The sequence below is a fragment of the Camellia sinensis genome, chromosome 15 (assembly GCF_055761805.1).
Source record: "Camellia sinensis isolate YWXY chromosome 15, ASM5576180v1, whole genome shotgun sequence".
Taxonomy (NCBI): Eukaryota; Viridiplantae; Streptophyta; class Magnoliopsida; order Ericales; family Theaceae; genus Camellia; species Camellia sinensis.
Genome location: NC_138975.1, coordinates 28,144,671 through 28,161,260, shown reverse-complemented (window position 1 = coordinate 28,161,260; position 16,590 = coordinate 28,144,671). Strand labels below are relative to the sequence as shown.

The 16,590-nt window shown below is 43.4% G+C and overlaps 2 protein-coding genes across 2 annotated transcripts; both read left to right on the top strand.

The window, feature by feature from the left end:
• Positions 1-9,513: 9,513 nt before the first annotated feature.
• Positions 9,514-10,920, top strand: LOC114306992 (exopolygalacturonase-like). Its single transcript, XM_082908107.1, has 4 exons — positions 9,514-9,666; positions 9,991-10,152; positions 10,397-10,588; positions 10,726-10,920. The coding sequence occupies exons 1-4, from the start codon at positions 9,514-9,516 to the stop codon at positions 10,918-10,920; spliced, it is 702 nt and encodes a 233-aa protein (XP_082764233.1).
• An 878-nt stretch (positions 10,921-11,798) lies between these two features.
• Positions 11,799-15,984, top strand: LOC114307037 (aspartate-glutamate racemase family). The gene is made up of 2 exons (XM_028252398.2): positions 11,799-13,328; positions 15,520-15,984. Exons 1-2 carry the CDS (start codon positions 12,621-12,623, stop codon positions 15,799-15,801), a joined length of 990 nt encoding a protein of 329 aa, XP_028108199.1. The 5' UTR covers positions 11,799-12,620; the 3' UTR covers positions 15,802-15,984.
• The last annotated feature ends 606 nt before the right edge of the window (positions 15,985-16,590 follow it).

Here is a 16,590-nt window from a genome sequence, read left to right as displayed (position 1 = left end):
GACGTCGGCACAACCGGGATGACTACACCCGAGATGATGATGCGGATGCCAACAAAAGATTGAAGGCAAGGACTGGCATCACCACGGTCTTCAAGATTCCAATTTATCGCATACTTAGTGAAATCCGAGACGAGGCGTATGTCCGGTTTCCTGCTAAGTTGGGTGATGGACAGAAAGACTACAATCCGCAGTATCGTTGCACATTCCACCGGAAGAGAGGCTACCGGACTGAGGATTGTTTGCCTTTGAGGCAACATTTAGAAGAGCTGGTCGCGGCCGGGCACCTAGACCTTTACATTGATGGCGGCGTGAAGCCGAATCAGGCTCCGGTCGATCCCAGGGGACAGGATGACCGAGACGCACCACCACAGGGAGTTGTTAATGTTATCCACGGCATCGTGGAACCGGAGCGTGTTTGTGAACTCCGGGGCATGATAAAAAAGGCAGAGCATATGAGAGAGGTTTTATCGGTACAGCCTGCCATCAAAAGGGGGAAGACAGAAGAAAAAGACGTGATTAGTTTCACCTCAAAGGATCTAGAGCGTATCCAGACGCCGCACAACGATGCCCTAGTAGTAACACTACGCGTCAAGGAATTTGATGTTAAACGGATCTTGATCGATTAGGGAAGCTCGGTCGAGATCATGTATTATGATGCGTTCAAGCAGCTCAAACTCCGGGAGACAGACTTGGCTCCGGCAACTTCGCCACTGGTTGGTTTCAACTCGCAGCCGGAGTGGCCCTTGGGAAATATTATCCTGCCGGTCAAAGCGGGATCCGTGGTCAAGCAAGTGGAGTTTTGGGTGCTACAAGTTCCTTCGACGTACAACCTAATCCTTGGAAGGGGATGGCTTCACGCTATGCAAGCTGTAGCGTCAACCTACCACCAGGTGATGAGATTCCCCTCGGCTATGGGGGCATTCGAGGAGATTTGGGGCGATCAGGTCATGTCCAAGCAGTGCTTCGTGGCGGTCAACGGAAGCCGGGCTGCCAAAGGATTCGTTCAAATGATCGAGGGACCGGAGGACCAGGGTGTCTTGGATGATGTGGGCACCGCGGCCGAAGACAAGGTTGTTGAGGAATTGGTTGAGGTGCGAATTGATACAGAACAGCCGGACAAGTTCTTCTTGCTCGGCTCAAGTCTCACGGCCATAGAGAGGACCGAGATGGTTGAGTTTTTGATAGCCAACATCGAAGTCTTCGCGTGGTCGCCTTACGACATGCCAGGCCTCGATCCAAGTTTTATCTGCCATCACCTCAATGTTTTCCCTGGAGCAAAGCCAGTCATCCAGCGAACAAGGAGGTCGGCACTGCATCACGCCGAGGTAGTTGCAGAGGAGGTGAAGAGCTTGCTTGAGGCACGAGCAATTCAGGAAGTGCACTACCCTCGGTGGATTTCCAACACAGTAATGGTGCCCAAGAAGAATGGAAAGTGGCGAGTTTGTGTCGACTATAAGACAGTCAACCGAGCTTGTCCCAAAGATAGCTTCCCTTTGCCGCGAATTGACCAGCTTGTGGACTTGACGGCTGGACATAATAGGCTCAGTTTCTTGGATGCCTACCGCGGCTACCATCAGATCGCCATGCATGGGCCTGACCGAGAGATCACCTCTTTCACAACTCCAAGGGGACTCTTCTGCTACCGAGTCATGCCTGTTGGTTTGAAGAACGCCGGGGCAACCTTTCAGAGGATGGTGACCAAAATGTTTGCTCCTTTGCTCGGCCGTACAATGGAGGCTTACATCGATGATATGGTGGTAAAGAGCCGACATGAGGCAAACCATTTGTCCGACTTAGCCGAGATGTTTGCCATTTTAAAGAAGCACCAGCTGCGCTTGAATGCATCAAAGTGTGCCTTTGGCGTGGGATCCGAAAAATTTTTGGGGTTCCTAGTCACGAACCGAGGCATCGAAGCAGACCCTACCCAGATCAGAGCTGTGCAAGAGTTGAAGCAGCCCAGCTCGGCTAAGGACGTGTAGCATCTGGCCGGGATGGCCGCCACGCTTAACCGGTTTATAAGCCGGTCATCAGATCGCTGCCGCCCTTTCTTTCAGGCTTTGAAGTCAAAGTTCTCGTGGGACGAGGAGTGTGACTGAGCTTTGGCCGAGCTCAAGGAATATCTGTCTTCCCGCCACTGTTGGTTACGCCTAAGCCGGGTGAGGAACTCTACCTTTACCTTGCCGTCTCCCAGCACGCAGTCAGTGCGGTGCTAGTCCGCGCTGAAGGAATCAAGCACCTCCCAATTTTTTATGTCAGTAAGACCTTGCTGCCGGCTGAGACAAGGTACTTGCCGCTGGAAAAGCTTGCGTTGGCGTTGATGATGGCTTCAAGGAAGTTGGCGTATTATTTTCACGCCCATACCATCGTCGTACTGACCGAGTTTCCCCTCAAGGCCTTGTTTGAACGGGCGGACTTTTCAGGCCGAATTCTTAAGTGGGCGGTCGAGTTGGGACAGTTTGATGTGAAGTTCCAGCCGTGCACTGCTATCAAAGCCCAGACTTTGGCAGACTTCGTCGCCGAGTTCTCACCTGGCACTCATCCGGTATGCCCGGTCGATATTACCATGGCAGATGGTGAGATGCACGCAAGACCATCCGAGATACAACCAGTTGGTGGAGGTAACGACGCGGAGTTTGCGCGCACCATTGAAGCCCCCTCAGTTTGCACGGTTTTACTACCCGGTGATGCGATGACGGAGTTGAGTATCACCAACCCATCTGCTTTGTCCGGTCCCCCATCACCAAGGGGGGAAGAAATGGAACCACACAGCTCAGAACCTGCGGCCGGCATAGCATCGCAACCTGATGATTCGCCTACGGACTTGAGCATTACAGACCGACTTGCTGAGTCCGGTGCCGAATCACCAAGGGGAGATGGAGTGGAACCAATTAACATGGAACTTGAACCCAAACAGCCAAGAAACCGTGATCCCATTGCCCTTCGCAATTCTCAAGACCCATCAGACTGCTGGAAGCTTTTTGTGGGGGAAATGTGGAAGCTTTTTGTTGATGGAGCGTCCAACTGTCATGGTGCCGGCCTAGGTATCGTTCTTATCTCCCCGGATGGCCTAACCATTGAACATTCTATCACGCTTGGCTTCCCAGCATCTAACAACGAGGCTGAGTACGAGGCCCTTCTCGCCGGGCTCAAGAGCGCTATTCAAATGAAGGCTGCCGAGCTATTAGTGTACAGTGATTCCCAGCTTGTGGTTAACCAAGTATCTGGGATTTATGAAGCAAAGGACGACAGAATGGCGAAGTACCAAGCTCTGGTCAGGGCGCACATTAAGCAGTTTCAGGCAATCAGAGTCCAACAGATTGGCCGTGAAGAAAACAACCGAGCTGATGAGTTGGCCGGCCTCGCTTCGATGGTAGATAGTACGTCTCCAAACCCCCTGTTAATTGACTTTCTTCCACGGCCAAGCATTGAAGACGCCGGGCAGATGGATGTACTCTGCGCCGCGCTAGGTCCTTCCTGGATGGACCCCTTAATCTTGTTCCTCAGAGACCGGACTCTACCAACTGACAAGAAAGAAGCACACAAAGTCCAGGTGAAGTCAGAGCGGTTTTGGCTCTCTCCATTTGGTGCGTTGTATAAAAAGTCCTTCACTGGTCTTTATCTAAAGTGCGTGCACCCGAGTAGTGTGGAGGCCTTCTTGTACGAAGTTCACGAAGGCATTTGTGGCAGCCACATAGGGGGCAGGTCCTTGGCCTACTGAGCTATTTCACAGGGATACTGGTGGCTGTACATGCAGGCCGATGCACAAAAGTACGTCCGCAAGTGCGCAAAATGCCAGAAATTCGCCCATCAGATCCATCAGCCTGCTAGGGAACTTCTTCCCCTCACCAGTCCTTGGCCCTTCGCCATGTGGGGGCTAGATATAGTGGGGCCACTGCCAACAGCACCGGGCAACCGGAAATTCTTCATTGCGGCCACAGATTACTTCACGAAATGGGTTGAAGCTGAGCCCTTGGCAACAATCAAAGAGAAGGACGTGAAGCGGTTTGTCTGGCAGAACGTGGTCACGCGGTTTGGCGTCCCCAAGATCTTGATCTCTGACAACGGCACCCAGTTTGACGGTCGCCTGTTCCGAGGATTTTGTGAAGATTTGAAGATTGAATTCTACAACTCCACTCCGGCTTACCTGCAGTCCAATGGTCAAGCCGAGGCATCAAACAAGACTATCTTGGATGGGTTGAAGAAACGGCTGGAGAAGGCAAAGGGAAAATGGGCTGAGGAGTTACCTAGCGTCCTTTGGGCATACCGAACAACCTCGTGGCGATCTACCGGGGAAACTCCATTTGCTTTGGCTTATGGCATGGAGGCGGTCATACCTTTGGAAGTTGGCATGCCCACCCTAAGAAGCGAGAGTTTTGAGCCTGAACTGAACGCCGAGGCTATTGCCTTGGAGCTGGACCTAGTGGAAGAACGTCGGGAGAAGGCCCTCATCCATGTGGCTGCATACCAACAAGAGCTCTTAAAGAAGTACAACAAGGCGGTACACCCCAGACCGTTCAAAGTCGGTGATTGGGTTTTGAGGAAAGTTATGGGCAACACCCTGGTGCCAGGTGAAGGCAAACTAGGGGCAAATTAGGAAGGACCCTACAAGATCACCGGTTTGGCGGGCAAGGGGGCTTACCACTTGGAGGATCTAGAGGGAAGAGCAATACCCCGGCTATGGAATGCGGCCAACCTGAAACTGTATTATTTCTAAGATTTTGCTTTCTTTTCTTGTGCAAAGGAATTTTTTGGCTTGCACTGCAGAATATAATTCTTTTTGTCAATATATAGAAGTAATTTTACTTTAGCACTTGAACTGTTGTTTTAATGTAAAAAATCGAGATGATTTACTCCGGTTGGAAGAGTTGGTGTTTTGTCCAACTTAGGATTCCCAACCGAGATGGTTTATTCCGGTTGGAAGTGTTGGTGTTTTGCCCAACTTAGGATTCCCAACTGAGATGGTTTATTCCAGTTGGAAGAGTTGGTGTTTTGTCCAACTTCAGATTCCCAACCGAGATGGTTTACTCCGGTTGGAAGAGTTGGTGTTTTGTCCAACTTCGGAATCCCAACCGAGATGATTTATTCTGGTTGGAAGAGTTGGTGTTTTGTCCAACTTCGAATTCCCAACTGAGATGATTTACTCCGGTTGGAAGAGTTGGTGTTTTGTCCAACTTCGAAATCCCAACCGAGATGATTTACTCCGGTTGGAAGAGTTGCTGTTTTGTCCAACTTCGAATTCCCAACCGAGATGATTTACTCCGGTTGGAAGAGTTGGTGTTTTGTCCAACTTCAAAATCCCAACCAAGATGATTTACTCCGGTTGGAAGAGTTGCTGTTTTGTCCAACTTAGGATTCCCAACCGAGATAATTTATCCCGATTGGAAGAGTTGGTGATTTGTTCAACTGCTATACCCAACCGAGATGATTTACTCCGGTTGGAAGAGTTGGTGATTTGTTCAACTTTGTTATTAACAACCGAGATGGTTATTTCGGTTTATGAATTTGCTGTTTTGTTCTGCTTAAGTACTTCGACCGAGTCATGAATTCCGGTTGACGAGGTGTTTTGTTCAATCTATGATTTATACTGAGATGTTTTGTTGAAGATGGAATTGATGACAACCGTGCAAACACTTGACAAAATTTGAGTTTTTCATTGATAAGAAAGTCAATACAAAAGGTGGGGACAGAGCCCGGTTACATCAGAAGCGCTGAAAGCAAAAATACAAAAAAGAGAAGAAAACTAAACTAAGGGGGAGAGATTGGTAAACTCGTCCTCGGCGGCATCAAGGTTGATGGTTGGACTTTTGTCTTGGGCACCGGGCTCGTCGTGGCCGGGCTGCTCCTGTACCTCGGCATCCTCTGCCTCTGTATTTGTCTCGGCGTCTCCCTCTTCAAGCCCTTCCTCGGCCTCAGCTTGCAAAGCGCTGAAGACGTCGTTTGCGTAAGGCACGAGGTAGACCGGTAGCGAAGCAGCAGGAGGATTGGCCAATACGTCGGTGTCAGAGCCCTGGCGAGATGCTTGCAAGCGGACTTTCAGCCAGCTTTGAAGTAAATGTCTTGTGTAGCAAAGACTTGTTTCTTATAGCTCTGCTCGGCTTCGTTGAAGCCGGCGTTGTTAGCAGCCCAGCAGTCTTTCTTCCGCGACTTTTTGAGCGCGTTTACCTCGGCCTGGAGCTCATCTTGTTTTTTAACGGCCGCGTCCAGCTGACCGAGCAGTCTGTTGTTGTTTGCATTTGCCATCTAAAGTGAAGACTTTGCCCGGCCGAGCTCAGCTTGGAGGCTCTGGACTTGGCTGGCTGTGTCATTGGCCTTCTGTCGAAGTCTATGGATGCGCTCCATTACTAGGTGCTGTTTCTGAATGGCCTGCAAGAAGCAAAGTTGATTAGAAAAGGAACCGGGCAAACACTTATGAAAATTTCAGAGGTACGTTGACTTACCCTAGCCATAGACTTCACCGATGATTTTACCAGCCGAGTGTCAGGGACGTGGTCGCTGCCGACTACGTCGCTCGGTAGAAGAAGAGCTTTGGAAAGATCGAAGGCGAGCAAATGCTCTTTATCGCCCTTGATTGAAGCCGTTGCCGAGATGTCTTGACCCCAGTGCTTCAGTTGTGGACGCCAGGCCGGCACTGGGGCAGGATTGTCAGATGGTTGCTCGGTACTCAGCTCGGCGACGAGCTCGGTAGATGGGTCTACGCAAGCTCTTTTACCAGCACGGCGAGGAGCAGGTTTTCGACTGGACTGCCCGGTCACTCGAGAGGCAAGAGCGACCACAGCGCCGCTGGATTGACCGGCTGCTGGCGAGCGGGTGACACGCTCGACATCTCGGCAGATGTGGCGGTGAGCAGGTTCTTGATTCTGCTTCGTTTGGCCATCTCTTGCTCCTCTGTCAAACGAATGAGTGGAACGTCTGGCAGAGTTGGATCTGGCGGAGGCGTTGGAGTGCGGAGGAAGTCTGTAACTTTACTCCGGCGGGGAGCGGAGTATTTGTATGTGGGACTGTAGCCGAGCAATTGATTGCAATCTCGGTCGCGGTAGCGGAGCGCGGTCCTGATTGCCTCTACGTTGGGGAAATGATAGATGGCTTGCAAGGCTTGGATTGCTGCAAAAGAAACAAGAAAGAAAATGACTAAGTACAGAAACATGAAGACAGTATATTAACTGAGCTAATTTGTGCGGCTTACATGTGCTGCCAAAGTTTTTGCTTATCATCCAGCCCAGTGCCTCGGCTGTCTCGTAATTGCCTGACACCCAGAAGAAATCATCGTCATGAAGATCCTTGTCTGGTGTGCCGGTCACGATTTTCTCTCTGCCCGGTCTAATCTTAAGATAATAGGCGAGGCCGTCGCCGGTGTGGCCTAGGGTGTATTGGCGCAGGATCTCGGCTAAACTTAGGCTTAAGCCTAACCGGTTGTTTAGCTCGTGCACGCCGTTTATTATTCGGTAAGTGTTGGTGGACACTTGGGTGGGTGCTAGCCTGGTTCGGCGTAGGAACTCGGTAATCAGTGGATTGAGTGGGAAACGAAGGCCCCCTTCGACGATGGATAGCATGGTGAAGGGGCATTCCTCCCTGCCCCAAGGCGTTGTCTCAATTTCTGCAAGTTCAAGGTGGACGTCGGCCGGGATGCCGTACTCCTCCCTGAATGCAGCCAGCGCAGCCGGAGTATCTACAAGAAATCAAAATTTCCCCATTTATGGCCGACCTAGGTTAGCTCGGCTGAGGGGTTTGGCACTGTGGTAATTGGTTGTTGCTCGGCCTTGAGAGCCTCAGGAATGGACAGTGGTTCCCTTGGACTCTGCAGGAAAATGATGGCAAGTGTGAGCGCGGTCGGGCGAAAGGAGTTGGACTTTAGCTCGATCATTAAGAGTGCCAAACCATCTCGGTCGTCTAAGCTAACTAAGGAGCTCGGTCGCCCAAGCAGACCAGATGTTAGCCCGGCTGAGCGACCAATTCCTTTTGTTATCTCGGTTTTTACTGGGGTTGAGACAAACATGTTATTTTCTCGGTAAGATTGGTTTTTTGGATCAAATGAAGACCAGGAGCCCGGTCTGCCCCAATTCTTCAGTGTTCTTCAGGAAAAATAAAGAACACCAAGAACAGTGGGAGGTTTGGGACGGTCTCTATGGCCTAAGCCCTAAGAACTAAGTTTTAGTGCCCTAATGCGTGAAATATTGAAGAAGATAGCAACAAAATAGGGATGGAAGGTCTTACCAGTGAGGGGCAACTACTTGTCCTTCGAGCACAAACGCAAAGAATGGCAAGCGGGGCTTGGAGGAAGATGCTAGAGCTCTGGCGAGTCGGATAGCAGAATGATAGTAGGAGGAAATTGAGTTAGAAGGGTCTTGTATGTATAGACAGGAGAGACCGCCCAAATTCAAAATTCTGGCAAAAACGGCGGGTTGGTTGCTCGAGAACCAATGGCAGCCCGCCACGTGTCACCATTTATGGCGACGTCAGAACTGAAGAGACAAGTTGAAGAGTCGAAGAGCCAACCGAGCTACTTTCAAAGAAGAGGACGTCAGCCGAGGAATATAACCGGGCAAGTTTGCAGACAGTAATGTTAACTAGCCCGGTCGCCCTTTGGCATTTTGAAGACTGAAGAAATGTTACCCCGGTCGTAGTATAGGTAATCCCAGTCACGCTCGCGCGGACGGAATTAAGGGGCAATTGAGAGGGAGATTTATGATCTGGAATTGGGCCGAGGCAACGGCCGAGCAAGTTGAGAGCCTAATGGTGCATAGGGCCGAGATGACCGGCGATCCGCCCGGAGATGGGCTGCCAGGAGTTGGGCCGGGCAGGAGTTGGGCCAAGCATGTGCCGCCCCAGACCGTAAAGAAGCTGCTCGGCAAGGCAGTGCTCGGTTAGACCGAGCTGCTTGATCAGGCGATGGTGGAGCTAGTCAAGCTGAGTGACCGGCGCCCGGAAAGGCGTGGTCAGCCGAGGTAATCGTTTGATCAGCAGGAAGGCCGACCACAGGAGGTGCCCCGGGCTAGGCTTTGCCGAGATGCCGCCTAGCCCGGTCCTCCTTGGGCTTAGCCAGTGAAGTGCTTGGGTATGAAGCACAGCACGGCCGTGGATAGAGCAGCTCGGCTGCCGAGCTCCAGCTGAGAAGGCAGGCAGTTGAGATTAGGTGATGTTCAGCAAGGTTTATACTGACAGATGGGATAGCGGAGTCACGTGTTAGGAGATGACTGGGAGTGGATATGGGGCGCAGAGGGTATATAAGCATGTCTGCGCCCCCCATATGCGGACGGACGAACATTTGGTAAGGAAATTCTCACACTCAAACGCTCCTCTCTCTCTCCCTATCCTAAGGTGTGTGCTAACTTGATCGTCGGAGGGTTTTTCCGGCCACACACCGCCGGGCAGCTCACCGTTATTTGCTCGCTGGTGATCGGACGTAAACGGAGCTTGGAAGAAAGGAGTACGGGCTTGCTGGAATATTTGCTCCCCGTACACTCATCAAACCCTGTGACTGTTGAAATTCAAGAAACCATAGTGGCAAACTCGAATATGTCTGAGTTCGGTGGTAGAGCATGTCTCTTGTTCCAAGATGTTGATGGTTTGACAGTCTTAGGTGGAGGAATTTTTGATGGGCAAGGTCAGTCTACATGGTTGAATAGCAATTATCGTTCGCCTGATAATTGCAATAGTCCTCTATCAATCGTAACTTCACGTACTTCTAAATTAACGCTATAGGCTCAAAAAAAATTACAATGGAAAGTGTTCAAAATATAGTGTGGGAGAACTGCATTCATTCTAGTAGAGTGTAAGCCATTTAAAATAAGTGAAGTGCAACCACAACATTTTCTTTATGGAAAAAACAATTATTTGGACACTATTCTAGAAAAAATTCTATGTTTGCATTGTTTTCTTGCAACTCAATGATAATACTTGCACTAATAATTTTGTTCTTGTAATGGTGGATCCTTATGTGATACTGAAAATGGTTTCATGCCTTATATGTTGGTGCATTCTATCAAAGTCCAGAAGGTAACTAATGCTGTTATATGGGATATTAATTTGGTCAATAGTAAAGGTTTCCACATGACAATCACTAGTTGCAGCAACTTTGTAGTTGAACGCCTCAATATAACTGCATCTGAAAATAGCTCAAATAATAATGAAAAGCATATTAGTCATTCTGATCAAGTTTGTGTATCTAATTCTATTATTAGAACATATGATGACTGCATTTCTATTGGTGAAGGCTCATCTAACGTGAATATATCTAGTATTACTTGTGGTCCAGGACATGGCATGAGATAAAATCTTAAACATAATAATCTTCATGAATTCCATATTTCATTTCCATTACCAATTATATTTTCTAGATCTATGCCTAAATTATTTTATTTGGTCTTTTGCCAGCATTGGTAGCCTGGGAAAACCATAGGAAGACAGTGCTAGAGGGATTTTTGTTTCCAATTCTTCCTTGACAAAAACAACAAATGGTGTGAGGATCAAAACCTTCCACAATTCACCTCAAATCCAAGCTTCCAATATCATTTTTGAAGATATAACCATGAATGATATTCAAAATCTCATCATCATCGATCAACGTAACCGATCTAAAGACTCAATTGAGGTAATAAATACATCTTACCTCTGCACATCTGATAAAGAAAAACAACAAAATACCTGAAGTAATATATATATGTATGCTTTTTAGTCAATTTTTGTTAAACAATGTTGCTAACTATGTTCTTAACTTGTGCAGTTTAGGTATCTTCTGTAAAGATCAGCGATATTCACTACAGGAACAAAAGAGGTATATCAATTTCAAATGTTGCAATCACTCTTAATTGCAGTAGCACAATTCCTTGTGAAGACATCGGCTTAGCCGACATTAATATCATCCTGAGCTTTAATTGCTTGAAGAAGTTGTTGTCTTTTTCATCCACATGCAGTTTGCCATAGAATTATCAGTCCCGCTAGACCACTAAAACACCAGCTTTAACAACAGCTCTAAACAGGTGGCAACCTCAAAAAAATAAAATAAAAATAAAATCAAGGCATAGCAACACTGTGACAGTGGGTGGGGCCTACTGCCACATCATTAGTGGTAGCACTAATTAGTGCTCCAAGTATTTTTGTAGAATTATTCACGTTGCCACCGGCTCATTACATAAGTTACTGTTACCATTTTTTTTTCTTTTTTCTTTTATTTTTTGGTATAAAAATTGTGTAAGTTTGATAGTTTGATTAGACCATGGCATTTTATTTTCTAAAAAAATTGTAGTTTGGATTCAAGAAAGGCATGAGAGATGTGATATAAAATTTGTGGGTACAATCGTGCAACTAAATTCATCTGCTCTAGGTACCCCTCATTTAATCAAATGGAAAGTATGATGGAATAATAGCACAAAAGACAATTCAATTCTTTTTCCATGTATCAAAAAAAAAAAAAAAAATTGACAATTCAATTGGTAAAGAGTAAATAATCAATTTTTAAGGTAATAATATATCATACAAAAATAGAATTTGTATACTTCATACAAAATAAAGTGGTTTATTTATTTTGACTAGGCTGATTGAAAATGCTGTTAGACTCAATAAATCTAAACCGTAAAATAAAGAATTTTAAAAATTCCACAAAAGTTTAATTTTTTTTTTGGGAGTTTTTTTCAATTATTTTTTAAAAATATTTTTTAGATCATTTCAAATTAGACCGACCTAAAGATAAATTAAAAAAAATTAACACAAATTTAACTTTCATTTCTTTATAAATAAAAAAATATATATTAAAATGTAATTTTTTGGCAATTGCAAAAGGTAAAAACAAAAAGAAAAAGATTGAAATTAGACTAAAGGCAAAAAAACAAGGTTAATTTGGTACAGTAGGACTGCGCCAGAAGACAAAAGTATGATAATGGGTTTTTACAGGAGATGATGTTTGGTTGGGAGGACATAGTGACCGTTTGGAGCTCCAAGACTCTCATCCCACTGTCCCACAACCACCTGCCTATGTATCAATTTTGGAAGATTTACTCAAGATAAGTCTGTTTCTATCTTGTCTTCACTTTGAATGATTGGTGCTTATAAACCACTCTTTAAACTTGGAAATTGGGTTACCTTAATTGATTTCTTCAATTCAGCCCCCAATTCACACTACGAATTTGATCTTGCTGCTGGGTTTTTTTGTTTGCTTCAAGAATTCTAGACAGAGAGAGAAATCTGGGTTTTGGAGTTTTGCATTTTGGTGAAGACAGACAGAGAAATCTGGTTAGAAGAGGCTGATTTTGCTTTTGGAAGCTGATTTTTGAAAGACCCATTAAAAAGTTTGCATAGTTAGAATAGGGTTTGTGTCTTTAATTGGTTTTTGATGCTGGATTTCAGATAACGATTGGGTTTTGGAATGTGAAAATTGAAAATTTTTTGGTAGTGGATTTGAGTGTTTGAACACAGAAATCAAAAAGGCAATTTCTGTAAATAGGTTTTAGATGTTTTCTAGTGATATTTACAAAGATCCATTAGTTTCTACAATTGGTGGAACTTGTAAGATTCTGATATATCTTGGTTGAGTTTTGGGGCTTTGCAGATTCTTGAGAAACAAACACAAGTCTGTCAAGTATCAGCTTAAGTAATAAGCTTGGATACAGAAAATCTGGGATAGAGGCATGACAATAGCTTTTCACTCTTTGAATTACCCTCCACCTGTATTGGGTTATATGAATAAGCATAGAAGCCAATATGCAACAAGGACAAGTCCAGCTTTAGCTTTTCCTCCATCTTCGATTCTCTTACAAACCGATGACAGTGGTAACTTAATCGACTCCAATAAAAATCCCAGTTCAAGTACAGTTTCAACAAGCTGCAATTCTGGTGGTTCCTTGCTCAATCAAGAAAATACAGTAGGAATCATTGGTGGCACATCTATTAATTCTACTTTGAATTTCTTCAAAAAACTTGTACAGTGGAGTACAAAAGATGGAGATGATAGCCCACCGTTTGTTCTTTGCTCCGATCCTGTGTTAAGCAAGGAGCTTTCATTGCATGAGAGAAAATCTTTCCCTTCCTCTGTGAGTAAAAATGAGCATTTCCAAAAGGATCACGCTCCAATTGAAAATTTAAGACGGAAAAGGGCTTTTCTTGAGGATTCTGGAGCTCGATGCATAATAATGCCTTGTCACATATCTCATTCATGGCACGATGAAGTTTCAAGGGGATCTTCTGTTCCTTTCCTTCATATGGGTGAATGCGTCGCAAAGGAGCTCAAGGAAGCGAAATTGAGGCCTCTTGAAGCGGGAAGTTCTCTGCAGATTGGGGTTCTTGCCACTGATGCAATTCTGAAGGCAGGTTTTTATCAGGAGAAACTTCAGAATGAGGTATCAATCTTTTGTTGTGTACCTTTTTGCTCAATTAGTTTTCAGCATTGAAGCTGATTAGGAGGAATTCTGGAATTCATATATTACCACCAGAAAGATTGTTGAACTCATGTTTTTTTCTAATTTTCTTATTCCAGCTTTGACTTCTGATAGTTAAATAGACTTATAGGGCGAAAAAACAGTTAAACTTGATATTCATGGAATGATGACAGTAATATTTGTAACTTTATGTGTAATAGAGCAAATTAAGGTATACAACCCCCAAAGCATTTCGCTGTAGCCAAGTTCAGTCTTCTGGTGGTTGAGATGAAGGAAAATGGAAGCAGAGTTAGAACCATTGGAATTTGGAACTTTTCAGAGTTCCTTTGAAAAAAAGAAAAGAAAAGAAAAAGGAGAAGAAATAATTTATTGATAGAATAAATAATTTATTTGATAGATCTTGTCAGTGTTAGAAAACTTGCTACAGCATAGAAGGTATCTAAAGATAGGAAAAGAAATTATCATAGATAAAATGTATGAAGAAATTTTTATGAGTGCTTTTGTGGTCCCATGAAATCAAATCTTTACAACACCTTTAAATAGCAATTCAGGTTATGTTCAAATAAAATTAAGAAAAAAAGAGGAAATTCTTGGCATTTAGTTGAGTCTATTTTTTTTTCTCAACTCTAGGGGTCATTTAGGATGCAACCAGTGACTTTATTCAGTATACTTTTACCTATCCTCCAGTCAAAACCACCTTAGCTGGTTGGTGTGGCATAGACTCCTACCCATTTATAGATATAAAGAAAATTACAAATGTGATAAAGGAAGGTTATATTATACTTATCTATTTAAGGACCTATTGGTAGACCAAAATGGGGTATGAACAGGGTGTTATACATATATATATGTATATGTATGAATTTAAGTGTCCTTTTACTGTAGGAGCAACTCCTAGCCACAATTTAGCAAGCCTTTCAGTTAGCAGGAAAAGATCGAGAACACCGAAAACTAAAATCATATTGTCATTTTGTGTAATTATTTTTGCATACCTTTCTCAAATTTGATGATAGTTGTACTTTGTAATATATGGCAACTTGTATGTTCCAATGCCATGTAGAATACAATAAAAATTATTTCACTTAGATGTTCAAATACACAAATATCCTATGAGGTAGAGGTCACTTTCCTTCCATTTTAAATATGTTTCCCAAAATATTTTAGGTAGCCTCCACCTCCAGTGTTATTTGTCAAATATGTAATATGCTTAAATGTGTTTGTGAATATATGTTTAGTCTATTACGTCATACTGTCCAGCAAGTTCAAAAATTCCTGTCTGAAATCAGTTCTCGCTCTCTTCCTGTGTAGGTTTAAGTCAAATTGCTCATATTGTCCTAGTTGATCCATCACACTAGCTGCTAGGTCATGACCTCTGATATCACGGAACTGTGTTTAGATCAAAATCATACTAAACCATTCAACTGAAGTTAGCAAGGTTTGTTGTAATTTTCCATAGTCATCAATAGTTAGATCATGTTTTGGTTTGGCATGGAACTGAAATAATCCGATTATGTTTTAGATTCCAGGTTATGTTTTTAGCTTTGCCTTTAAATAGAGAATCTGTAATTAATAAGCCATCCTGCCTTGCAATGGTCTTGCACTAATGTTTTCATTTTAGGTTGGTGAGAATAATTATACAGTAGTAATTGTTCATAGACATGGTGTTTAGCATTGGAGGACAAGATTCATATTTTGGGGTGATTTATGTTGTCTAAACCATTCAAATTATGGAGCATTGTTTTAAAATATTTTTTAATAAAATATCCATAATCATTTAATTGGACAAAATAATTTCAAATAACTAATCAACCTCTTGTTTTAGTTTTCTAATTTTTTACTAGCTCAGTTCTTTTGGTGAGTCCATTAACATGTGGGTTGTAATCCTCCATTGGCATATCACTTTATAGGATGTCTCTAAATCAAACTAACCCTCGTGTCCCAATCAAGTAGCGTCGGTAACATGAATCTTTTTTTGCCATACTACTCTATGAAGGGCTATATGCTCAAATTAAATAAATAATAAATTTATATTTTTTTTACTACCTCATCCCATTTATGGTGATCACCTCTTCTTTATTGGAATAACACCTTAATAATTCTAGTGAACACCTTACTATTTAGTAACTATTGGTTCCTTTTCCTGTATATGCAGGGTTTTGAGGTTGTGCTGCCAGATAAAGCGACCATGGAGCATACTGTAATTCCAGCAATTGAAGCTTTAAACAGAAAGGATATGGAAGGGGCACGAAATTTGTTAAGAATAGCACTACAAGTTCTTCTCGTTAGGGCTGTGAATACTGTTGTCCTTGCTTCAGATGACATGCGAAAGCTTTTGCCACAGGATGATCCTCTTCTCAAGAAATGCGTGGATCCAATGGATGCATTGGCCCGGTCAACTATTAAGTGGGCTCGATCTGCTGGAAAAGGTACGTGAAGACCACCTAGATTGCTATGCATTTGGTTCATTGTATCATTATTAATTTTTCTGTATTTTATTTTTGATTTAGTTCATAATCTTATTGTTGTGTTTCGTTGAATTGGGAGTTGTAAACTGTTCATTAGGTTGTTTTTATTGTGTTAATGATGAATTACTATTGGGGGAGAATTATGTTGGAAATTGGTGATGAAAAAAGTGCCGTATTTTGTCAAGTAAACAAATTATGATAGTGTATGGCTTATAAAAAATTCTTTTGTGTAAGGCCTTGAAACCTAGCTCGAGTTCTTAATCCTTGTCCTGATCATGAGCCTGGAATATATCTCAATTTGTAGTTTGTTGCTAAAATTTTAATCTACATCTTTGAAAATGAATATCACTGTTTGTGCTTTTGATAGGCTAGAAATTCACTATTAGTTCAAGTGGTTTCTGTTCTACTTGCAATTTGTTGGCTCATAGATTCAAAGGTAGTTTATTTACTGTAACATTACACATGAATGATAATTGAACTGCTGCATATTCTGTATTTGGATATACCAAACAGTTCTAGAAACCCGGATGATTTTTTTTTTTTGTTTTTTGTTTTTTTGTTTTTGGATATAATGTTTTAGTTTAATCAATCAAAATCCAGATTGACGTCCTATAGTATTGGGTGAAACATCTTTCACTTTCACCATAATGGAAGTAGCATCACCTTATTTGGTTTTCAATTTTCTAAATTTTATTTTTTCCAGTGAATTTTTTTAATATTTTAAGATTTTTTTTTTATTTTTTAGATTCACTTAAGAT